At 39.8% G+C, this 26613-nt stretch overlaps 1 protein-coding gene across 8 annotated transcripts in view; it reads left to right on the forward strand.

Moving 5' to 3' along the window:
* nfixb (nuclear factor I/Xb) overlaps positions 1-26613 on the forward strand; it is a 151911-nt gene that overhangs the window by 17745 nt on the left and 107553 nt on the right. For 4 of the 8 annotated variants that reach the window (XM_086068760.1, XM_086068786.1, XM_086068891.1 and 1 more), the window contains exon 2: positions 9000-9083. In XM_086068760.1, the coding sequence (XP_085924886.1) occupies positions 9000-9083 (84 nt within the window). Of the gene's footprint in view, positions 1-4447; positions 4565-8999; positions 9084-13647; positions 14001-16477; positions 16514-26613 lie in introns of those variants that run through there. The other 4 variants (XM_086068810.1, XM_086068779.1, XM_086068819.1 and 1 more) reach the window with 4 other exon arrangements.

Below are 26613 nucleotides of genomic sequence, written 5' to 3' on the forward strand. Positions count from 1 at the left end.
ACACACTCTGCTCTAATTACCGCCTCCCTCCCTGCCTTGTATTCCTCACCCCTTAGATGCAGGTGTAAAATATCACATTTTTCCAGCATTTCTCCCTAAGGTGGCGCTGGCTTGGGCTCACACAACACCAATTTCCCCTTTCATTTTTTTCGACAAACAACGTCCTCCTCCCATCCTTCCCGTACTTTGATGTGCTTGCCACATCTGCGCAGGTTTGTTAGCTTGTTAGCAGGTGAAGAATGAGGACGCAATTAAGGTGGAATGAAGTGGGACGAGGCAAGGTGCATGTTATGTCCTGGTGGAAGGCGAGCCTCTGATGCTCTAGAAAGTGTTGAGCTCGTCGCCTGGAAGCGATCGGAGGGCTGTTCGCTAATTGTAAGGGTACCTGCCTCTCATGATCGCTTCGAGACTGCTGAGACCCAGGTGGTTTATGAGCTGCTGTGTGAAGTCTGAGCGATGGCGAAGGGTGGGCCATATGTATATGTGCTCTGATTAATCCAGCGCCATGAAACCTGGCCAACTTCAGCATCCCTATTAAGAGCTGTCATGGTTTATGAGAGGTGGAGATAACAGGCAGGCAGATGAGGTACTCCGCAGACCATATTAATACTACACAATTTACTGTACTTACTTAGCTGCTGTCAAATCGTTGCTGTCCGACATTTACTGTAAAGAGAAGCCTACACCTGAATCTGATTGCTTTTTTACATAATGTGAACATCTGTATTGTCCTTTTTTCTTTTGGCATGTGAGACAGCCTGAAAGTGGCAAAGTGAGCTGTGGTCTGACGAGTCCACATTTCGAGTTATTTTTGGAAGTCATCGATGTTGTGTACTCTGAGCCAAAGAGGAAAACGACCATCAAGACTCTCATCAGCGCATAAGTCATCATATGTGATGGTATGGTTCTATGTTATGGTAACTTGCACATTTGTGAAGGCACCATTAATGTTGATAGGTACAAACAGGTTTTGGAGCATCATATGCCAAGCAATGTCTTTTTCAGGGACATCCACACTTATTTCAGCAAGACATTGCCAATCCACATTCTGCACGTTACAACAGCGTGGCTTGGTAGTAAAAGAGTACTATACTGGCCTGCCAGCAGTCCAGACCTGCCTCCTATTTAAAAATTATGAAGCGCAAAGTACACTAACGGAGACCCCGAAATGTTTAGCAAGGGAAGTTGTACATAAACAATAATGGGAAAGAATTCCACCTACAAAGCCAACTACATTGTATTGCTAAATTAATCCACTCAAGTTTTCATCTTTGATGTTCGAGTTGAAGAGAAGCAGCTCAACTTCACAGAGCACATCTTCAAACAGATCCGATTGCTTCAATTTGTATGGATTTGATTAAAAAATGTGACCAGTTAACACTTCAAAATGGAGCTCATTGAAAAATTCACAAACAGTAAACACAATTTTGGTGCAGTAAAGAGAAACTAAGACCAGATGAGAATGTTGCATTCCGGAGATCATTAAATAAACAAACAAATAAACAGTATCATTGTTTGGTTGATTGTTATTATAGTCTAGTCTGGGGTGAATAGTCCCTGGGGGGAAAAGTCACGCCTTATTGGCCGAACATTAGAGTCAATCAATCCACTCAGTGCTTGGGCTTGCTTGCAACATAAAGTCCAGATTTGTCTAAAATAAGTGTTCTACCCTGTACTCGAGCAAAACCTATGGCTTCGGCATAATGCTTGAGCATGGCATAAATTCTCATTAATGAGCCATACAAACTTGACGCGTTGTAACAATAGCCGCCACATTATATAGTTGAAGTAACCTGAACAACTTGATAGCCTTCAAGTCAAAGCCAATGTGTGCCCGATCATGCACACGCGCGAGTGATGAATCCAAATGTTACGTGCCAGTTTTTAATAACCACCACGTTGCACAACTGAAATAACCAACTATGTTGGAATAACTATTATATCTGCGACAATAACATGCTGTTCAGCAGTGGTTCAAATTTTGAATTGCAGCAACTCTCACAAACTTGTTGCTGAACCCACGATAGTTCCGTCTGTTTTGTCTTGCTGTGCAACAGGCCTTTCAAAGGAAGTGTCAAGTGTCAAACACGGGAAGATTTTTTTCGTCTCTATCTGCTGGATCTGATGAGTTATTGTCAGGGGTAAACATAAGTGGTGCACCGGTGCGCAAGTGCACAGAAAATGTGTAAATGCACACCAAAACATATCACTGCGCATTTGCTCACAATCTACTTGGGATTTTTTGGGGGGGGCGGGGTGAGAATGGATGCTCAAACGAATCCTTACAAGTGAACGTATTAAGTGGATTCCGTGAACTGCTTTGTATATTTAGACATTTCTCAGTTTATATAAGATCAGCCACAATGAAGGTGGCCGAGCAGTGAGGGGGGGCCACTGAAGAGTTCGTAGGCAGCTCGGTGTCCCTGTGCGTTTTATAGCTGTGTGATTATTGTAAGATATTCACAAAATAAAATGTTCTCGTTGAGAGATGGGGTCAATAGGTTTCAACAGATTGCATTTGTGCATGTTTTGACAGACAATACAGATGGCCAATAAAAATAGAGCTGCTTCGCTCTGAACCAATTGGAATAGAGAAATGCCAGTTAGGTTGACTCAAACAATGAGGTTGCAGCGCAAACATATACTGCAGTAACCTGGATTTATAATAGCCTCTTATGGCTGAGGCTAGAGGGCAGCCATCTTTGCCACTGTTTAACTTTTATTCAATTTTCACTTTTCAGTGAAAAAAACACTCTTATCAATGCGTGTTTTAGGCACTGATAATCCCCTATCTATACCATAATCTCCACCAAAATGCTACTGGGTTTTCCCTTTTGCTTGCTTTAGGCTAATCTGTTCTTGCCTCAAATACATTTGTATCCGCAGGACTCTTTGTTTGGGCAGCATATCGTTACCAAAATTGGGTTAAACATGTTTAGTTTATTAAAGCTGTTTTCATAGCACGATATAATTACCCATGGAAGCAATAGGACCAAGTTGTTGATGGTGAGCACTGGCATACAGTACATCCTTTTACCTCCTTATCTGCTCTGATAAAGGTCAGAAAATCTTTAACTATCACCACTCTCAGGAGAAACAAAGCAATAATTCTTTATTTCTGGAACACTTTAAAAAAAACAATCACAGCTATAATACAGGGCAGATCAAATAAAGATGGAACATAAAACATAATTAAAGACATATAATGCTGAGTTGGAGCCATGCTTTCTATTGGTTTTAGCTTTTATTAAAATGTGCATGGAAAAGCAAAGTTTGAGTTTGAGCCAGAAAGATCAATTTCATGTGTGAGAGAATACTGATTTACTTAGACAGTGGTGCCAATGTCCCAAATGCTAAGACTATATTAGGTATGTGACAACAAAAAAGCACATCCCAATTTATTTGCGTCATATATTACGCCATGAGCCGCCCAAGTTGGTACACACTCTTCCATCGATTGAATCTGGTAACAATCAATATTGTACAGAGACGAATTAGGAAAAACTGTGTTTTATGTCAGTCCTGACAATATTGCAACAGCCAAAGATAATGGCACTTTCTCATTTAGAGATCACAGGAACATGCTTGAGGACAGGCATATGATGTCATGTAAAAAGTCAATTTACAACATCAAAGGATTGTTAAGGGACCTGCCAGTGTTAACTTAAGTGAAGCATGCTCACATTCAAGGCAGTAAGACTCCAGTGTCGTCTTAAATTAACACAAATACAACATATTTTAAGAAGTGAGCGACGGCAAGCATGACAGGAAAAAAAAATACATCAGCATGTGTGTTCTTTTTTACTCTATTGTGTGCGGTATTTCCAACAACATTCACGAGTCTTTATCCCCAAAAGAAGTCTGATGTAGTACCAAGATTAACCTATTAGAGGCAGTAGTGGTGTCATAGGACATCCAATCATGCAGCATGGTGGCATTGTGATTAGCACATCCTGACAAAACTAGGTAATCTCAGTTGGATTATACATGTTCTCTGGATGCTTGTTTGTTTGTTTTAGACACCCCTCCCCAAAATGTGCTTCTTAAATTCATTGATATTGACTTGTAATAGCCCACGGTGTGATCCAAAACAATGTTTTCAATTGAAATGAATGAAGTATAATTAAGATGTTATTTTTGCCTTGTTTTGTTTGTAATTAAAAATACCAAAAAGTAAAACATGCTCTATTATGACGAAAATGACAGCATGGGTTCATTAGCAACTCACTGTATTATAGTACTGTTAATGCTATCATCAGCGAGCGCTTATTCATTTACCCACACAAGTTGTCATACCAAACCATGACCCGAGGCGGAACCCAGGCAGCCTTTGACCTGTCTCGATACTCTTAGCCCTTGATGGCTGGCACCGCTGCCTCCTTCTTGGGCTTGCTAGCTAGCTAGTTCCCTCAGCTAGCCGACTTCAGATTTCTAACCTGATTGGCTCAGGTGGACTAGTGTATCGATCTATTATGCTGTGGTGGATTCTGTGCCGCACTTCTAGATATTTATTGGAATATGAAATATTTGAAACGGGACAAGTAGAAAGATTAGGAGAGAGAGGGTAAGTAAAGCGTCACTAAGTAAAGAGTACGATTGCATTAAGTATCTACAGACAACAAAACGTTACATGGAAGTCGGGTTCTGTGTTTGTTATGAGGATTGGTAAAGTAGTAGTGCTACAGTATACCGAGCGTGGTAGGGATGCAATGAATGGCAGATTAAACAGCACAAGACACGGCAGGAATAGCGAGCCAGGTAGTGCTACTAGCGTGTGGTATAAGTGGCTAAACACCTGTAGAAACATAGTGCAAGTGAGGACAGTCACAAAGTCATCATGGTTATTTATAGCGTAATAGCGATTAGGGTGTGGCCCCACACTGAGCAAATAAATCTCATGGGTGTGTGTCTGTTAAGACATGACAGTGAATCAACTCTGTCTCACATGCATGTTCATCATCAGAAGTGTCTTGGAGTTGCTTTAGAGGCATAATGAGGAAAGGTAGACCGAGCAGTGCACTTCAATCTGTGGGAACCGAGAGGGCAAGTGGCACAAGGCAAGGGGAGGAGCAGGACACACGCTTACTGACCACACAACAATATACCATTTTACTGTATTTGCTGTAATACTTCGTTTTAGCATAGTTTTAGCATTAGTTAAAAAATTTAAATATCATAATTTATACTATTTAATATACGCTATACTATGAAGTATTTGTGGAGTACAATATAAAAAAAGGTTACCATATGTAATGAGTAATAAATTAGACTATAGTTCCAAAACAATTATTGGCCCTTTCTTCTTCTAAGCGGCCGTACAGTAATGCCAGGGGGGAAAAAAAGACATTTAGAACAAAGTCAAAAGCTCATGTAAGAATTTAAATGGGAAGTTAGCCCTTTTTTTCTTGACAATAATATGTTATATGCAGCCCCACTAGTCTAAATATGGTATTCTGGTTAATATTGCGTTAGTGGAATATGAGTTAAGAAGCAAAATCCAGCCATTTTTATCCATCTCAGGGGGCAGCCATTTTGCCACTTGCTGTCGACTGAAAATGACATCGAAGTTGCCCAGGTCTCAGGTAACAACCAATCACAGCGCAGCTTCAGAAAACAGGTCAGCTGTGATTGGTTGTTACCTGAGACCTGGGCAACTTCGATGTCATTTTCAGTCGACAGCAAGTGACAAAATGGCTGCCCCCTGAGGTGGATAAAAATGACTGGATTTTACTGCATAACTCATATGTAATATTAATCAGGATGTCATGTTTAGACTAGTGGGGCTGCATTTAACATATTCTTGTCAAGAAATGTTCAAGGTTGACTTCCACTTTAAGAAATTAATTGACAAAGACAAAAATAAAGGCATTTTCGCTGTAGAATTAGTTTTAGTTACTTGTCTAACTTTTCTCTAGTTACTTTTTAAGTGTATTTCTAAGTGTATACATTTAGTTTCAGTTAGTTATCTTTTTTTTCTTTAAAGCATTCTTGTTTTTATCTTATTTAGTTAAATTTTAGATGTAGTAATTTGATTAGTTTTCATGAACTATAATTACCTTGCTTCAGCCTGAGTACCACACACAAATACATTTGAAACTTACATGATGGGTTTCAGAGAAATTTAGGTTTTTTTTGTGTGTGGGGTATGTGTGAGGAATAAAATGGCCTTTTAGAGTGATATTGCCTATAGAAAACCACTTTCAAGTAAGAATAAAATACTACAACTTAATTATTCCCCAATATACCTCCTCAACCCTTTACTTCCATCTGCTACCCGGGGAACCTGTTGTCCAATTGGCTGGCAAGTTCCAGATAAAGTATCCACGAAAAAGCTCGTCCGGGCAGAAATTCCAAGCGGTCAGTCAAAATTACCGTGACATTCCGAACAGCCTCACTTGCCCTTAAAACGCGACTTTAAATAGCACATAGTCATTTTGGGGGGTAAAATTCCACCATGAGGGCGGTCACTTGTCACATTACTATTTAGAGTCTTCATTAAACCGATAGCATGCTCCATCATAACATGACAGAGGGAGGGAACGGGGGCAAAGGAGGCCTTTGCTGAAGGGAGCTACATCAAATGAGACGCAAATAATCAATAGCCCTCCATGAGTGTTGCTAGATAGTTGGCGATAGAAGGAGTGGCTTTGGTAAGTTATTCTGTTTCCGCTTTCATGTATACTTATAGTAAAATATGTCTTTAGCATACTTGAGCCAGATTTGTTGTGCACAAGTCATTTTTCAGTGTTAAAACTCTTAACAGAAACAGGCACTTAGAATTGCCAGTCTGTCTTCTTTTGAGCTACTCTGTGATTATAAACAGAGTAAAATATATCCCTCAGCTGGACCGGCCAGTTTAGGAGCTTAAAAGAAAGCCCAGAGAAGTTGACAAGGGCACCATTTAGTGGGACAAATGGTTTCAAATGGTTTCCCTCCGGTGTTATCCCACCAATTGATGATGACAAGAGAGGATGGATGCTGAGGTCGATTGCCATGAGCAATGTTTTCGTAGTCGCTCGGATTATTCCAATTTTAAATATGTGCAATCGCTTCATGTGGCTTGCGCTCAAGTCATTGCGAGCGAGGCAGCCTGTGCTTACAAAACCAATGTTGATCTTGCCCTAATCATTCGGACCTTTTACCAAACAAACACAGTAAATTCACACAAGAAGATGCCCTTCCTGTGTTAGAGTCAAAGGGAAAAGGCTCAAGCTACAACCTCTCATTCAGCCCGAATACGAATAGCCTGTGTCTCTCAAACCGCAGCTGGGTTGGCCAAAGTCTGGGACTTATTATAGTTGTGTGTTTATGTATGTGTCTGTTCATGTATTTGTTCAAGTGCAATCCCATGTCATAGTATGCACATGCGTACGTGTCTCCATATGTAAAGGGTTAAGTGACCTAACATCTGTTTTGATTCCATTAAAAATTGCTTATGTGACATGCCAGTTCAAATAGCATAGCTTGCTAGCTATCACATACTGTATACCTGTGTTTGTTTAGCTTTTTGGCGCATGTTTGTTTTTGCGTGAGATAAGTTGAAATATCACAACATACAAATTCTTACCAGGTTCAGCTGATTAAAATAATAATAATAATAATAATAATAATAATTTTTATTTTTATTTTATTTAAAAACAAATTTTTTTTTTTAAATAAATAAACTGATTCTCATTCAGACTCTAAGATTGACATGTCTCACAGCACACAGATCACTCTACAACAATAGCGTGACTGTTGGGAATTCTACTGTTTGTGTTGAACTGATCATTGGCCAATCACGTCTTGATGCAATTGAGGCCAATGTCCCACACTTGACTGTAATCACCATAGGTACAGCAAGAATTCACTTGTCTGTTCGAAAGGAGAACAGCATCATATCAGCATCGAGCTTCAAGTCCTTGTCTCGGCAGTGTTATACTTCATATAGGAGTTCAGAACATTCAGATATTTTCCTGAATAAAACATTTGAATATTAAATTAACAAAACAATCAACCAATAAACACAAAAGCCCTCAGCGAAAGGCAAACCTCCGCCAAGGCTGAAAATATGTGTCCTGTAGGTGGCAGTATTGTGCCTTCTCTTATGATAAGAGGTAACATTTAAAAAAAAATTATTAATACTTTGCCTATTCCACACTGCTTTTTAAAGTAGTTTGTACTATTGAGCTGTTAGAGGTAAAAAACAAAACAAATAACAAAACAAAAACACTGCACATAAAAGAATGCCTTTTTGATTCGATACCTCCCTCAAATGCTCCTGTTGGATACTTTATCTAACTGCATGACTTCGAGACTATGATGAACGGATTTGAGTGCGACCAGGGTTCGAGTATATTTATAAATTAGACGTATGGCTTGTGTATGTGGCTGATGTGCGCATGTGTACCGTGCGTGAATCTGTGCGAGTGTGCGTGTGTGTGAAAGATTTTTGCTGAATCAGTGAGCAATGCAGGTGAAATGGCAGCGACAGGAAATGCCATTGTACTGGAGTATTGTGTGCTGCCACCACAGCTAAACATTTTGCTCCCCATTCAAGTTGCAATGAGTGATGGGCACAGCACATGGACGCAGGCAGGCCACACACTCACACCACTCATCTTACAGAGACAGCAAGAGTGAGAGTGGGGGGTGCATTTGAAAGTTAATTTATTTAAATGATATGTGATTAGATGTGGTGGGACCTTTTCATAATTTTTATAGTTTGTAACAGACATGCATAACATTTGCCATAATAACAGCTGCTCAACAGCACTATGCAAAAATATTTGGCCATCATTAGATATGTAGTTTTAACTATTTATCAGATGATTTAACATAACGCTAAGAAGAAATCAAATTTAATGTTATGTCAGCACATTTATCATTTATATCCATGACAGAATGACTGCTGTAAAAAAGCTTTAAAAAAAAAGAACACAAAGGGTGGCCTAATACTTTTGCACAGTTCTGCATAGTTGTCAGTTTATGAAGAAATAACTGCTGTGTTATTATTTCAGGCAACCGAAAACTTTCTGTTGAATGAAGAACCCTCCAGAGGTCCTGGGATGCCTGAATGCTTTGTTGTATCAGATTCATACAGGGTATGCATTATTATTATTATTATTATTATTATTATTATTATTATTATTATTATTATTATTATTATTATTGTGAGTCATTACTCATTGTTACAATGACAGACAGTTGGTGTTCACGCTCTTGGTAATTGCCCCAATTATAATGTCATTCACAGCACTATAAGTCAGCTGCAAGCCATTACAATCATTATTTGCAGTCCACACGCACATTCAACGGAAAGGGGGTCTTTGCAACTTCACAAAAATCCCCCTCTTTGCCCCCCGCCCCCCCCCCCCCCCCCCCCGCCCCCAGGAATGAAAATTATGCTGTATGAAAATGTGAAAAGAACAGCAAAGATTTCAAGGGAGAGAGCTGTTAATTTCCGCTAGTCATGGCGATTGAAACGATCGAAACGGAGTGAAGGCTTGAGAGGAGAAAGACGACTGGGATTATGATTGCTAATGAGATGGGAGCCGCAGGTTTTTTAGGCCACAGCCTTTTGTTTTCACGGAGTTTAGACTCACGCCAAGTCTCACAGAGAATCTGGTTTGCTGCAGAGTATTATTTGTCTTGAGGTACAGAGATGAAGCATGATGGCTGTAGTTGAGGTGCAAGGCTAGTAGGGGCGGGCTTTTTTTTTGGTAGGAGGGCGTCAATGCGATTCTACCTGTGATCACCTGCATCTATAAAACTAGCAAAATGTGCGAGAAAGGCTGCCGCCAGCTCTACTATTTCTTCATTCATCACTGCACATCATAGCAATTCTTGGCTATTATGCAATTATGCCCCCTAGAGGCTCTTAGCAGGATCCCATCAGAAACCGCTTTTCAAGTCATGCTTTGACGTCATCGCTTTTATGTCCATTAGCTCACCTTTGACCAGACTGTGGAAAAAGTTGCGTATTTTGGAATCGGTGCCAGATGAATGACTGCTCGTCACTGTGGGTTAAATGCTTCGATCTTGCAGCATTCACACATGTGTCAATTGGTTTAATAAAGGAGGATGACGCAGCCTCATTGCTAATCATGTCATGGCCTAAAATTTCAAACAAAAGATACATAAATATTGTTGTTAAAAGATTTCATCAAACATTTCTATGATCATTTGAAAGAAACAAAAAATATGGTTACTTATAAAATGAGCAGTGGCAGTACCAGGTTTATGACCAAATGCTAGCAAGCTAACCAGATCCAACCCAAGAGCTGTATTGACATTATAAAATGTTGTAAGCATTGCAAAATATAATAAATAAATAACATTAAAGAAAGTAAAGAAATCAACTTATGTGTAAATTCTAAATCAGACATACACAACACATACAGTACACATAGCACACATTGTACTTTGTAGAATTTGTGTGACATGAGCCTTGAAGGGGGCGTGGCCTAGTGTGTGACATCAGGAGTGTTGACGCCAGCTGGGCATTTACCACATGGTTAGTTAAGTGCTAGTGTCTACTCCATGCTCCTTGTAAATGGTTTCATTTTGTAGATGTGCGTATAACTGTTTGTCCCGTTCATAAATTCGCGACTGTTGTGCTTTTTGCCCCCCACGTCACTGAAGATCATTCGCAATACTAAGAAAAAAAAATATCAACCAAGCAGCTCATAACAACTACAACAACAACAACAAAAAACCTAGCAAGTCGAGGTACCTGTGATGCTCTGTCATGTACATCCAGGGCTGGACTGGCCATCTGGCATAAAGGGCAGATCCCCGGTGGGCCGGCCTCTTTTGGGGCCGACGCAGTGCTTTTTAATGATTATTTTCCTACATTTTACCCCAAGAAACTGGCCCACAAATGAGAGCGGCCAGTCCAGTTATCATTTTTGTGCCACTCCAGCCCTGTGTACATCACTGCTAACTTTAACCACAATGATAAACATAACACACAAACATACCCCCCCCCCCCGCCCACATGATCTGTGGTCCACAAAGGCAAAACAAAAAATTACGAAAAAATTTGTCAAATTGGAAATTCTCTTCACTTTTAATAACATTGAGGTATTGAAAGCATCTTTTTAATCGCCCTTTTAAATAAAAATGGTTGATCAATTTTTTTTTTCAGGCTTCTGATTTCAAAACTAGTTAAAGAGGTACTCGCTGCCAAATAAACTGTTTTTTTTTCTTTTTCTTTTAGCTCATAAACTGTATAAACGGGTGTCTACTAATGCTGTCTACATTTCCTGGCCATTATTTTGACATTTTAGTGCATGTTTGTTTAAATCTTGAATTTGGGGGCAAAACCCGTCTGTGTGGCGCCATCTTCTGGTTAAACATTGGGATAAACACAATTTGGCTGTTTGTCCTCTCATTGGACGAACAAACACTACCAATGTCACTCTTGAATCTGACGTAGTCGCTCTGCCACTGCGGCGTTCCCTCGTTTTTCGCTGGGGTTAGGTTACAAAAAATACCCGCAATAAATAAAATCTGCAAAGTAGTTAGCTTTATGTTTTACATTTATTATAAATGTTTTAAGGCTCGAAAACCCCTCACCTCAAAGTTTCTACACTTTTCTCATCGAGGCATTTACATTTTCTTACATTTCTCCCCTGTTTAAACATTCTCAATGTTCAAACCTTCATAATTTTTTATAAAATGGGTACATTACTGTAAAAAAAAAAGAATGCAAAATTTCACACAAAAAACTGCGATACAGCGAGGCTGCAAAAAGTGAACCGCGTTATAGCGAGGGAACACTGTACAAGCCCAACGGTTCTCCAGGCAACGCCCCCTTTGAGCACCGTTTTCATATATTAGTGAGGGGTGGAGCACAAGTCTGCTTGGGGGTTGAGTTGCACTTTAACCATTGATTTGTTGTGCATATGTGATAATGACGCATACATTCATATGTGAAGCCGCCACGGGTCCTGCCACAACTCACACCTCTACTCGCACGCTGAACATAGCAAATGTAGCAGGATGTTTTTGTAGAAGTGCCCGTTTATCGTCCGGCCCTCATAAACTCAAAGTTTGTAGTTTGGCTTTAAAATTGAGCTTTTCTGTCGACCGCCCTGGAACTTTTCTGACGCACGACATGTATTTATTGCGAACACTTCAAGTAGTCAAGTTACAGACACAATTGACTTATGAAGTCAATTTTTGGACAGATTCTCTGACCAGTCAAGAGTCTTTGGCAGGTCATGACTTCTATATTTGGAGCCACTTAAAGCAACGCCAGATAGACCTCGACTCGAGCCAGCCGCCACAACCACACATCGCTTTCTCCCCTTTGCACCACAGCGACAGCTGGGTGTGGTGTTATACTGCCGGTGATATCAGACAGTGTGTTTAGGCAAACTTCTCATTTCCATCCTTTACCAACCAGTTTCAACCCAACTCCTCTCCTTAGGCCGCTATACTTGATTTATACACAGTAGTTGAAAGGCTCAGTTCCGCTTGCACAACTGGTCTTGTTCTGGAGCAGCCGCGATTATGCACGTTGTGTGAAAAAGGCCGAGCCGCGGCAGACCCAGCGAGTGTAAGCATATGGCTCTAGCATGTGCTCCTTAATGAGAGATTTACTCGCATCCACCGCTAAATGCGTGGCTCATTTGAGGAGCGCTCGCATGTGTTTCGTGCAAGCCGACTCATTTGAAGGATTACGATCTGTGTTCAGCCACTCTCGTAACCTTTTGCACCCGTGCTGCTTTAAAGAACTCGCATGAAACGAGGAATTAAAAAAAATACAGTTTCAGGTATGAATTGGGTGTTATCATGTCCTGTTTTTGGCAAGGAGTGACTTTTTTTTTTTTGTGGGGGCGGGGGGTTGCACTTGCACCCCATGACCCTGGTGTGACTGAGCAGTAATTGGCCTCAAAGAGCCCAAATCTCTTTGTTTGACCTGCGCAGGTTTGCGGTTTAAACACACTAGCGGTAGGCCTCATAAATCAGCAGGACTCCAGTGTCAGGCCCCAAATTAGCTCCTCTTCTTTTACAATGACTTCACTCCCACCCAAAATTTCCACCATACATTCGGGATCGCAGCCAAGAAACTTCACTCTCTGTTTTTTCTCTTCTTTTTTTATGGGATGAATCAGTCGCTACTGTGTGTGTGTGTGTGTGTGTGCGTGCATGACAAAACGATGCTCACATTTCTACTCGACGGTATTTTGATACTGCTTGATTATATGTCTGTCCTCGGCATTTGGCATTATTTCCCCTTTCAACTCCAGTGAATGCTGACTGTTTGGCTTGGCCTCACATGAAAAGTACAGTTGTGGCCTCTGAACGGGGTGAAAAATGGTTCAGTGGATAAATAGTCTTCACTTCATGAAATAATGCATCTATTCACACACCCTCAAATGAATGAAGGTGTAAAATCCAGAGCGAAGCGGAGCCTGGGTGAAATGATTGCATCAGCAGCTGCAACGAAACACTTTCAAAACAACATTTGACATATTTGTGTAAAGCTGGGTTGCGCATTAATGCGTCACCACTGTATGAGTCCAGGTTCTTTCAACATAAACTGTGAAGGTTTGTACACGCATCAAGCTGGTGCTTCTATTCTCATGATACGTTTGCGTATCATGGTTCTCCAATCGATTATTGCATTGCAAATCCGAAGGGTCAATGAACGCAACTGGAGTGAACGCCGCTGCCATGTAGCAATGACGTAGCCGTTAAATGCACGGATATTACATTTGTTTAATTTCATATATTTCTGACCGCATATGCGAGTCTAACACAAAATGTGAAGCACGCAGCGTTGGAAGTCCTGCAAAGACGAGAAGAGGGTGGGAGGCAAACTTTTTTCCCTGAAAGTTTGTGTAAGCGTTCGAGGCGGGGTTACTGTAAGCTTGCAGCATGGAGTGAGAGAAACAGCACGGCGAGCGATTGCGATGCAGCACCACGCCGAGCTTCCATCCAATTTAAATAAGCTCTCCGCTTCTTCTGTGTGAAAAATCACCATGTACTCCCCGTACTGCTTGACACAGGTAAACTGCCTCCTCTTGTTCCGTTGTTTTGCGTCGCGTTAACGGGGAACGCCGGCTTTGCTTGCGCTTGCCTTGTAGATTGTTTTGGGCAAAAATGTTTCCTTGTGCTTGAGTCGAGCTCCCAGAAAGTTGCGTTGCAATACTTTCCTTTTTGCCGGGAGTCATACGCCGTTTCTTTTTTCTCTTTTTTTTGGAGTGGGGAAGAGAAAATGGCGCTTATCCCCAAATGTATTTCATACAAAAAGAAGGAGGGGATCGTAAACAGGAGGGGGAGAGCGTCAGAGCGCATGGTTACACAGACTGCATTTAGGAGTTCAATATTAGCGGTGGTATAGCGAGGAAAGCGTGTGGGACTGTGAGCGGGAGAAAGTGTGTGGACGTGTGTCTCTCTCAAAGTGTGTGCGCGCGCGCGTGTGTGCACGCGCATCCCAAATGGCTTTACTGTCGGTCCGCATCCTCTTACATTGTATGTTGACTTTTCTCTGGGACGGCACACTGCTTTTGCCAATTTGCATGTTTAGCAATTGAACGCAACACGTGATCTGACGCGCACTGGATCAAGTTCATGAGTTCCTATTTTACATAGAAGTGTGTGTACGCGTGTGTGTTTGTATGTGTGCGCGTAGATATCGCACGCGGGAAAATGAAAGGGGGTTGTTTGTGAACGACTACATTCAAACTGTCATTTTGTTAACATCTGTGAGGAAGTTTTCCCTCTCTGGCTTGCTTGTCAGCCTCCGAGATTACGCAGAAACCACCAAGCCGAGTTTTACGAACCTTGAAGGAGTGAAAAAAAAAGTTGCTCGTTGCTCTTAACATCCTTTCAGCGTCTTTCAAATTACATAAAGACACGCTGTGAATATATCAGAAATGTATTCATCCATTTTCTGAGCTGCGTAAATTATATACATATATATTTGTTATGGATATTTTGCAAAAACTGTTCTGCAATGCAGGTATGATACCCGTGTGAGTGTGTGTGTGTGTGTGTGTGTGTGTGAGAGAGAGAGCATTTACCTCCAACTGACTTAATTATTTATTATTATTATTATTATGATGATTATTATTATTATTATTATTATTTTGTGCAATTTGAAGACATACAGACCAATCCAGACTTCCTTGCAAATATCGCTCTCTTCATCTACAAAAATAACATTTTAATACTAAAAGGATTTCTCCATTGTAAAACACTTGCAAATTAAATGCATTAAAAAAAGTCATATATGTAATTTCTACATTTTCATATAGTTCCTCTCTGTTTTGAGTGAAACCTCCCTTTTCAGGTCAGTATGATGCTGAGTGTGTTGCAAATTATTGTGTCCATTCTTCTGCTGTTCTTAGGTGTAATTTTATTAAGTAGACTTGTTTGTCCCTCATTAGCTTTGCCAGTGATGTGTAATTTATTCCTGATTTTACAGCGGTTTTATTGAACAACTTGTTACTATTAACTTCTACTTGAGGTGATGGCGAAATGTTCTCTGCAGCGTCTTTGTCATGCAGGCAATCTTAAGTCTGGTTTCCACTTCAGAATATTAACTAGGCAATTTGTCCTCTTGGTGACGCCAGAAAAGGGAAAGGGGATTTGTGTTTTGAATTATTTTTTTCTCCTTTAAATCTGAATTGTACTCAAGGAGATAGAATAGGCTGCTAAGTGTGTTGACTGAGTCAGAGAGGCGAGTCATACTTTGTAATGAGATGGAATCGAGACACAATACGATTCCTATTTAGTACTTATTGCCTGTAAAATATGTGTTCATATGATTATGTATTTATCTACAGTCCATATCAGGTTATATATTTTAATGTAAATGCTTATATTCAGAGGCATGTTTATTTCTTTAAGAACTTTGTACATTTACCATTGCTTGACTGAAAATAAAACACATGTGATATTCCTTTCACTTGCTGCTTGCACACACGCATTGAGAATTTTCTTACAGTCCCGTTAGCAGGCAGACAACACATTTTGTTTGTTTAATTGTTGTTAATAAGTAAAGAAAACTCCAGCTCTGATGTTGAATCTTGCAGCAGTCATCAACAGATGAATGATTAACAGTGATGAATGATATTTGGACAATGGGGCATGTGCTGCTCCTTGGTCTGTGGAAGTAAAGTGTGAGAGTGTGTGTGCGTGTGTGTGTGCCTGCGCGGCTTTTTTTCAAAATCTCCAACTCTGCGTTCAAACTGCATTGTAGCTCGGACTACACAATGGCCTTCATGAAGTACTTTTAAATTGATTCTACTATTTATTTTGCCTTATGTGTTGATTTAAAAAAAAAAATGTTTCAGCTGTGGGCTAGAATGTTGCCGCACTTTGAAATGTGTGCACAATTTGTAAAGCTTGTGATGTTGTCATGTCACACTGTTTTCACGTGTGCGGCATTTTTAACTGATTCCTTCCCTCTGCCCCCTCTGCCCGCCTGGACGCTGACCCCCTGCTCTCCTCGCCTCTTAACACCCTCTCAACACTAAAGTATTATCCTACTCACCTTCTAAACAATGCCCTAGTGGTAAGTCCTGTCCCTATTTATTCAGCATTAGAGTTTTTTATTTATTTATATTCTATCTTGATAAAATGTTTTTTTGTGTGTGTGATAATCTCTAGGGATGATATAGAGTCATGCACAAAAGCACTAACGTTTGTCTATATTTTCTTTAGCTTGTCACGTGGTATTACTTTATAGGGTTTGACCACATTGCAGCAATAAAAACCTAGTCGGTCCTGCCACATCATCTAAGCTTTTCCATCTAGGATGGAGTTAATGCTTCTGACCCATGCAAAAGTAATCTTAGCTCCCGAGATGATCATAAAACCGGTTGAAAATAAAACCATAAACCACAAGCCAATTTTGGAACCATGATAAAACCTTTTGAGTATTTGTTTGTAGAGGTATAGCACTGCATTGCGTCTTGATAAGACATCATATCCTTTGTAAAAACTGAATTTGTGCTTTTGGGTTGTATTGTATTAAATTTCCATCCAGGCTGTATTATTATTATAGAACTGAACCTCACATATTCGATTTTCATTCATTAATGCAGCAGTACAGATGACCTGAAACGTTATACTTTTGCAGCTTCTCTTCATATACTGCACAATGTAGTGTATGCACTTTAAATATTTACAGTATATATAGAGAGATAACTGATAGCTTTGTGGCACCAGTCTAGTGCAAACACTTCGATGTTGCTCCAAGAGGATGTATTGTATTTTGGTTCCATCCCCAGCAGACGTTATCACCCTGTTAGAGAGCAGTGTTGTGAAAGAAAACAGCAAAACATTATTCAGAGTGGCAAGCCTGAGAAAGCATGAGAAAACATAGTTTACTATGATTTACAGGAATATAATCAACATGGTGACGTTACAAAAGATGTTTTCAGATGTGGCCTCAAAACTCACCTAGTTGCAGTTTAGACCTGGGAAAGAAGTTAACAGCTCTTTAGTGAATTCAAATTGATGGAATGGAGCCATAATATGAAATAAATCTTCTTTGATAATGAAGTATTTTGTTTTCTCAGATGTCAGTGGATTAGCCCCATTTCATGTTCTTGCACCAAACGCACAATGTAGTTTTTGTGTAAGGTTTTATGGTTCCGAATAAAACGCCCGCACAGACCTACTGAAAACATTTTATTCAACACTTTTAACACCTTTAGTGCCAGGTTCCAGCCTTGCTTTAAAATAGTCTTCACTGGAAAATATCATTAGTTTCATTTTTAAACGCATCATTAGCTTCTTGCTTCAGTTGTGCACAGAGTTGACTTGTGTCCATGTACACACCAAAAACGGGTATTTATGTGGAAAAGGGGCCTGTCAGATTTTTGGACTGTAGATAGACCAATTAACTCATTTTAATTTAGGTAGGACTGCTCGATGGTGATCCCTCATAACCAAGTTGCGCAAGAGTGGATGGTGAAATTAGAGTCCCTGATTGGTTGTTTTGCTGTTGATTGGCATACACTTGGCGTTATATCGTTTGCCCTTATCATGGGATGGCAGGAGGTCAAAATGCCAGACGCAAGGTTATTTTTCACTTATCCATCCATGACGCACTTTGCACTCAGGCCACCACATTTAAAATACGCTTTTGTCTGTTTATGCTTCAGCTGTTGGGTTTGGTGTGCTTTTAGCTTCAAATTTTGCCTATTTAGGACAACCATAGTATGTACTTTGAATGGAAATAAGTAAACTCCTTAATGCAACTATTATGTTTTGTATCAGGAACTAGGAATGTTCATAAGAAATGATTTCATAATGAGTTGATGAAAATGGTGTGGAGTGAATTAGGTGTTTATGAATCTGCTTTGCCGCAAGGAAAATTAATGCATTACTTATAGCAACCAGCAGAGGTGCTGTTAATTCAGTGTCAACTCATTGGCAGACTCGATTATGGAAAGCTTAGCTCCCCAATGACACAACTTCTCTGTGCAGCATCCTTACATGGAAGCAGGAGTTCAGAACAATCGGAAAGGTAATTTTGCTTCAAAAATAGAAATAAAAAACTAGGGATGGGCGAGTACCGATACCTGGTATCCTCTCGGATAATATTTCAAGGTACTGGTACTCACGACGGTGGCCAATACCAGTATTAGCTGCCCTCCTGTGGCCGATTTACGAGCATGAACTAGAAATGAGGAATTAGAACAATAGAAAAGTGCCATTAATATTATGCAATTTTAAAGAAACATGCTATATATATATCATTCTTTAAAATGATCTGTAATTGTTTTTTGAAATTTTATGTATAAAAATTACTAGTGGTATCGGCACTTGGTATCGACAGTACCTTTTCAAGAGTTAAGTACTTGAACTGGTAACCAAAAAGTGGTATTGAACACTAAAAACAATGATTAGATTTTTTTGGGATTACTGCCGATTAAAGATATTAGGCGAAACATTCATCCTTATCTTTGATGCCTGTGGCATTCTGCTAAGTACAATACAAATATAACTGACTCAAGAGCCTGGCTCCCAAACACAGTTTAATGATTAAAGATGAAAAAAAAGAGCCTTACAATTGCCAACCCAATAGATTGAAGATTGACACAGGATCCATTTTAGGGCCCTACATTAAATTGAGCAAATAACCAGAAACAAAATTGTGCATTTTAAAAAGCTAACCTCTCTTGCTGAACATCTCTAGATTTGTGATATAGAGTTGGAGATAACTGATGATATAAATACATTTTCCTTGCCATATTTTCCACTATAGATTTTGGCAGTTTTGATAGACATTTTACTGGTGAAACAGCCACAATACAGACTAAACTCTTGTCTGGTGTGTACATATAGTTTGAAATCACACCTGTGTACTATTAGCGCCATCAGAGGCTTAATGGGCAAAATGAGATAAATGTGCATACAATAACATATGCATATTCATATTTCTTTGATAAATGTCACATTTGTAATATAAATTTTCTGCTAGGGAGGGAGGCCTGATTGGACAGAATTGGCGTCAGTTGCTTGCAAAGAACCACCTCAAAACAAAGGTGAACTGGCTGCTTTTGGCAGGGGTGGTATAGATTTGAACGAAGTGGCATGTAGTTTTTATCTTTCGTTGCACACAGAGTGAGGCAGAACTGACTGCGTCTAATTCAATATCAGCACAGCTGTCCCAGCATCCGTGGAGAATGGATTCCTACCGCGATTGCCACGGGAGGCTCCAGCCAAAATGAATGGGAGGATATCCAGAGTTGTGTGCTTGTGACTGAGTGGAGGTAGTCTCACACTGGTGTGTGTGTGATTTTGCATGTGTCTCCCTTTCCCTTCACTCCTGTCACCTCTGGCTTGGATTAGTCTTTGGCACAACCCTGGCGCTGCCCACAGGCCCAGTGAGGTTCTGCGGTTGGCGATATGTTGTGCTGTTGCCATGGCAACTGGACACACACACAAGTGCTAAATTACATAATTGAGCTACCATATACAGGGCAAGACAAAATAGTTAGCGTACACAATATGAGAACAGCGAAAACAGGGGGTGTCAGCTCACAAGCCGCCTCCACAAAGCGTCCCAGTACCAGAAAATAGAAATTCAGTGGTGAATATTTGAGCGCTTCGTCATAACTGAGCTGCAGCCGCCAGTACAGGATGTTCTTTCCTCAGATTTTGAATCATAAATCTAAATAACAGTGCAGCCATTATGTGCGTATTTGGAGCGCTGAGACGTCCAATCCGACTGGGCGACTGAGGACAAGGTGCTGGTGGCGACGCACACGTGCTGTTTATGACGGATGGAATCATCCATGGTTGTGTGAAAGAGGGAGGGGCTGCTTGGATTTGTGACAAATACAGTTAACCATGAGGCACATGCTCAGATTTCAGTGTGGAACCTACAACCGCCCCGTCGTCTAAGGCCTCACTTGTTTTCTTCTTTTTAGTTATTGTATCTGTGAGACTGGAGTGGAATAAATGTGCAACTTTCTCGAGCTTAATATATTGTCCAAAGTGAAAGTGAGAGCTAGGTTGCGAGCAAGTCCAGTGGATGAGTTTTGACAGCGTTGAAAGTGAACCTGGAAGATAAGAGACAAAGACTCCTTTAAAGAGATTAGCGTGGAAGATGCAGGGTTTTTGATCAGAACTGAAAAACATGTCTTCATCTTCATCTGCTTTACTAATGCTCGTTGAAATAAATAAAGTGACAATTGAAATAAAATGACAGTGGAAACTACAGTGGACCAACTAAGCAAAAATGAAATCGACCTTATTCAGATTAAGATGTATTTCTTGCTTTCTATGCTGTATATATATATCAAATGCAAATATTTTGAAATCAAAGTATATTTGAGTGTAAATTAAGATAAAGTCATGGGACTGGAGTCCCGTTGATCTAATTTGGAGGCATATGGGAATAATCTGCTTCGAAAAATTAACAAAGAAACAAATTCGATTTAGATCCCAAACTAGAATTTCCTCAAAATAAGTCTCTTTCTAAGAAAAATCATGATCATATTATGGCACGTTTTTTTTATATTCATTGTTTATTGTTAACTTGTTAAGTGACTATGAATTACATTATTTATACAACAGCGTTATTACAGTTTTGGAATTTTTCATTTTAGTTAGTTTTTATTTCGTTTTGAGTTTTGGTTTTTAAATTTAGTCAGTTTTAATTAGTTTTCAAGGTGGTTCTGTTAGTTTTTATTAGTTTTAGTTATTTCATAAATGCTTATTTTAGTTTAGTTTTAGTTAGTTTCAGTATTAGTTTTAGTTTATTTAAAAAATATTAAAAAAACACCATGGGAGCAACGTCATCTGAAGTTGCTTTTCTATTGGCTGCTGCTAGATGATGTCACTTTTGTGTGACACACTTTCAAATGTACTTATTCCGGTTAATATAAAAATAAATCTACCACAGCAAATTTATAACCAAAGACTAAAACGAAGGACGTTTTTGCTATAATTATAGTTAGCTTTAGTTAGTTTTGTAAAAATAAAATGTAGTTTCAGTTAGTTTTCGTTTAAAAAAAAAACATTTTAGTTTTTATTTTATTTCGTTGACGAAATTCTCTTTTGAATTTTAGTTTTGTTTTTTTGTTAGTTTTAGCTAAAATAACCTTGGTATACAATTGGTATTTTGATAACGTCAAGCTCAAATTGACAGAGTACCACATTAGCATTTTTGTGTATTGAATTGTCCACACTTGGAAGTTTGGTTTCAAATCTGAGGATATCAGCTGTCATGATTTTCTTTTTCGGTCCTTGCTGCCCTGACGCATGTCAGAATTGTTGCTGGAGAGCAAAAACATGGGATTTGTGCCACTTGAACCATGCAGTATACATCCAGCCTTAAATGTAATTTTATGAAATCATTGTGACATAAAAAAATGTTTTGCATTGTGTTATGGACAGCCTGGAAAATGCTAGCGAGCATGCTTTGTTCTCGCTTTGAGTACATTTGAACAACAGCCAGTATCAACAAAAGGAACAAATGTTGACAGTAATTCACCCTCTGTGCTTTCTTTAATCAGTCACATTTCTGACAAACTGAATATAATTGAATTTTAAAGATCTCCCCCCAACAATGAAGACAAGGGTTTCACTGTGCGTAACAGGGAGCGTGCTCTATTGGCCTGCCACCGGTCGACAGAAATAGATGGAGTTGTTGTTTCAGATCAATGGCGGCCCATCAAGGTCACTTCAGTGTGGGCAAACGGGGCATGTTGTCTGGCCTGGCCTGCTTGTCTGTCTGACCTATATCTCCCTGCAACAGCTAAATATATACAGTAGACCCCCTCATTACAAAGCTTCCAGATTAATCTGGATGAAATCTGAGCTGTATTCGTCTCTGGCAGTCCGACTGCTGCTGCCTTCTCTTCAAACATTTTGCCTTGGCTCAATTTGTCTACCATGCTTCTAAAATGTAATAATTCTCTCCTGCTTTAAGGGTATATGGGACACAATTTTGATACATTTTAGTATGTTTTATGAAACAATATAATATAGGTGTCTTGATAAGCGGTTCCTCAAATCAATACATATTAACTCATTCACTCCCAGCCATTTTCACAGACGCAACCCCCTTTGCTCACGGCTGTATTACTGGATTTTGACTGATTTTTCAAGGCCCACAGAATATTGTGTTCTATTGCTATAAAAACATGGGACCTACCAAAAGAAACATTAGAGTCTCTTCTTTCATCAGGAAAAAAAAGTAAATTTCTTTCTGTTTCCGTTTTGCAGCAATTAGCATTAGAATATAGCAAAGTTTCATCATTATTCACAAATCTGTTCAAAACACTGGAAAAAACTTTTTGCAACATAGCCCTGGTTGATCTCTTATACTCTGCTGCCATTTGCTGATCGTTTTTTGTAATAACTACCATTGCTTTAAGCGACCTCTTCAGAGGCTGCATCAAAGCCTTCTGTATGATCTGGCAATAAAACAAAACATAAAAACCGTATAAATACGTTTTTGGGACCATGGCCATATTTAAAATAGAACGTTTTTATATGTTTTTGGGAGCAAATGGTTAGGACAACAATTTGCGACGGCACTGTGTTGGCAAAATATAATTTCGATCGCTGTAGGTCAGCGCCTGCTGTACACTCACACCCGATCTCATATCTCCTACTTGCCTTCTTTTCCGCATTCCATCCCACCACTCGTGTACACATCACACCAATCGTAGATCACATTTACCCAATATTCCGGTAAGACTTTGTATCATTGCCCTTATTCCTCGCCACTGATATGAATAGCAGCGATCCGGGTTAGCATCAACAGCTTTCGGCTAATGTTGGACTCGTCCGCTAGCTTGACGCATTATGTCACCGGAGTCACCTGCTTTTTACAATATCCGTAATATTCAATGATACAGACGTAACATAGCAGCGTTCCGTGATTTCCAAAACAAAATACGGATAATCCGTACCACTTGCCAGATCTGGAGATGGCAAATATCACTCCTTTCTTGTGTCACTACATTTCAATTTAAGATAGCTGTCGGACTCTGTAATATGTATGCAAGATCGATCGAATTTCCATGCATGTTTTTGCGTGAGTTTTATGTTATGTTCTTGTTAGGGAGTGCAGCATGGAGAGAGAAAAAATACAAAACCAAAAAACTGTTATGCCTCATTGTTGTTTTAAACAAGCTAGTCTGTAATCTATCCAGACCAGCAAATGCAGACACACTCCCTTGGGCCACAAATAGCTTTTGGTTGGGAATCACAGAGCTACAGTTTCTATACTGGACGATGCGTTTGTGGTCGTCTCTGGTTCCATTGCTCTATTTATATCAACAATTGCATTTAGGGTGAACATACAGAGAGAGCACTTCAAAAAGCTTATATCCAAGATTCGATTTGTTAGAATGAACTAATTGATTATCCTTAAATCATCTACAGTTGAGTTGGTTACTGCGCACCTGGTGAAACCCGCAGAGGCAGTTACAATCAGTTTGTGCTTGAGACTGAGAAGTCATAGCAGGATGACAGAACGCATCCAGGCCACCAATTAATGTCAAAGCAGTCATCATCTTTTCACCACTTCTTTGGCTCCAAGTTGAAGTTGAGGTTAGAGAAAGAGGCATTGATTGGTTCGCTGATTGCGGTGCGACTTTCCAAAAGTTTTCATCATCATCCTGCATGACCTCATGTGTCCGTTCCAAAACACAGCCCAGGGTGTGTTGCGCCACACGTGCAAGGCTTTTAATGTGCACTGCAAACGCACATTGACTCGTTATCAGATGGCAGCTTTTGATTCATGTTTTCTAAACTCTTCACTGAGAAACATTAAGTGACTACTGAAAGGCAATTATTGGGTTAATGTATGAAGGAAAATATTTTCCTGTCTTGGGGGCGGGTGGAGGAACGTTGACGCTTGGAGGCTTATGAACCCGCGAGTCAAACAGTAATGAAAACAGTTGTGACCTGATTTTGAGAGCTGGGAAACAAGACGTTAAGTGGATGGGGAAGGGAGTTGTTGTTTTTTTGGTAGGCAAAAGTGAGGACAAAGAATGACATGCAACACTGTCGCTGCATGCATGCTTGTTTTTTGTCTCCTTTTGCTTTCTTAGGCTTGATTGTTTTCCATTTTCTCCACGTTACCTCTATTCTCTGTTGGTGTATCTAACAGGGAGGGCCACCCCGTCCGGTAAAGACTAGCTGTCACCCCAGGGAACTAAGTGCTAGCGCTGGCTCTTTGGAGCAGGAAGCTGGCATAAGGCCAAGGGTGGAAAATCTATACTGTGTTACATAATATAACATATCTTTACCTCAGTTGAACTCTGAGGAGAGGTGGCAGCTGCGAGCAAACGAAGGGCACTGGGCTGGGAGCTTTTGCACTGTGGAAGTGTGTTTGTTGGGCATTTTGAGTGTTCGCTTTATGGTTCTTGGGATTTGCCAAATAGACCCTTGTTTTGTTTCTTTTAAGGATCAGAGTGAGAGTTGTATGAAGGAGGCCAAGGAGGGCTCAGGGTTATACTCAAACACAACTCTGTGGCTTCTCCCTTTGGCTCAGGCAGCCAGTAACTACTATCCTGCTCCAGCAGCACCATACTCTGGGCCCAAGTTCAGATATAAACTTTCTGCTCTGTTTAGGCCCAAAGAAACAGCTCCAAGATCTGTGGAAAGTTGTATCTTTCAATGGAAATTTTAGTGCGGAGTGAGAATTTGGCTGCAGCGCTGAGATAAAAAGCAAAGATTGATCAGATTTATCTGTATCTTGAGAGTCTTTGCTTCTAGCATTCATTACGACAGTTCATAAATTTGCTTCAGTTCCTGCTGTCGGCTACTGACTCGCCTTATTTATGTACCGGTACACAGGAACTTCCAAAGTTGAATGTCCAACCAAAATGCTTCAAATGTCACACTTGTCACTGTAGATTGATGAGCCATCCATACGGGGAAGTCGCACAAGTCATCAGCAGGTCTTGTGACACTCAGCTCCGAGAAACTTGACAACAAACACGGCACATTTATTTTATTTTTATTTTGTATGATTTTGTCTTTCTTTGTACTTCATAGGGAAATATGTTGAGTATTAAACACTTAAACAAACAATACAAACTGCTACACTGAATGGGCTAATTCCTTATTTTTTCTTGCTGTTGACTCAAAAGCTGACTACGGACAAGAGATAAAAAGTTCAGCTTTTATTTCCGGGATCTGTATTTACATCTGCATCTGAGGCACAACTCGGAGAGATAGATGGATGGATCAATGGATAGATAGATAGATAGATAGATAGAGAACCTATTTTTATGTGAACAGAAGTATTGGGACAGATGTTTTGTTGTTGTTGCATTCATTTGATTCAAACAATACATAATGTCTATATGTCTATATTTAGTATAGAGTTTGACTTTCTATACTAATTAAATGGTGTAACAAACATGAAAACCAGAGAGCTGTATGAGTGAAAAACAAGCAATTGCGAAGTTGGGATCAGATGCAATATCTATCAGAGCCATTGCACAAACATCAAGTACCACCACTCAGAATCTACTGAAGAAAAACAAAACACTGGTGAACACACAAAACAGCCTGCCAAAAACAACATAGGCATGGAAGGTTTTCGACTGGTCTGGTAAATCTCCAGACTTAAACCCTGTGGAGCTCAAGCGAGTAATCTTCCAAAACAAAGCTTTTGTGAAAGCTTGACAAAGCATCACAAAATGAAAATGCAAAACAAAAAAAAAACAGTCATCAGTGGGAATGGAAAGTTATTGCAAACAAACGATTTGGAATTCTATGTTAAGTCATGTTAATCAAGTTCTCCACTGTAGTCAATTTGAAGTCAATCTGTCCCAATACTTTTGCTTGCCTAGAACTGTTTTGACGTTTTGTTACAGGTAATACTTCTTTGTAAGTTGTGTGTCAGATGCAGATTTAATAAAAAGCTAACAGTTGGTCTCCTGCCCTATATTCAATGTTTGATGTAAAGCCCAAATATTTTCAGATTCCAGCAACAATTTTGGACAATACTTTTGAAAAGGGGGGGATTATACATTTTACCTAAAAACATCTTGCCACACCTTCCTGTTACTTCAGTATTCCGTTTCTGGCGTCTTCAGGAAGTGAGTCGTTTTACTTTATTTTAGTTGTTTGTAGCGTACTTAACTTCTCTTTAAAAAACAATAATGACCTATAGAGTTTTGTGAAGTG

This window comes from Leptonotus elevatus, chromosome 1 (genome assembly GCF_054856555.1).
Source record: "Leptonotus elevatus isolate MCC_2025b chromosome 1, RoL_Lele_1.0, whole genome shotgun sequence".
Classification (NCBI taxonomy): domain Eukaryota; kingdom Metazoa; phylum Chordata; class Actinopteri; order Syngnathiformes; family Syngnathidae; genus Leptonotus; species Leptonotus elevatus.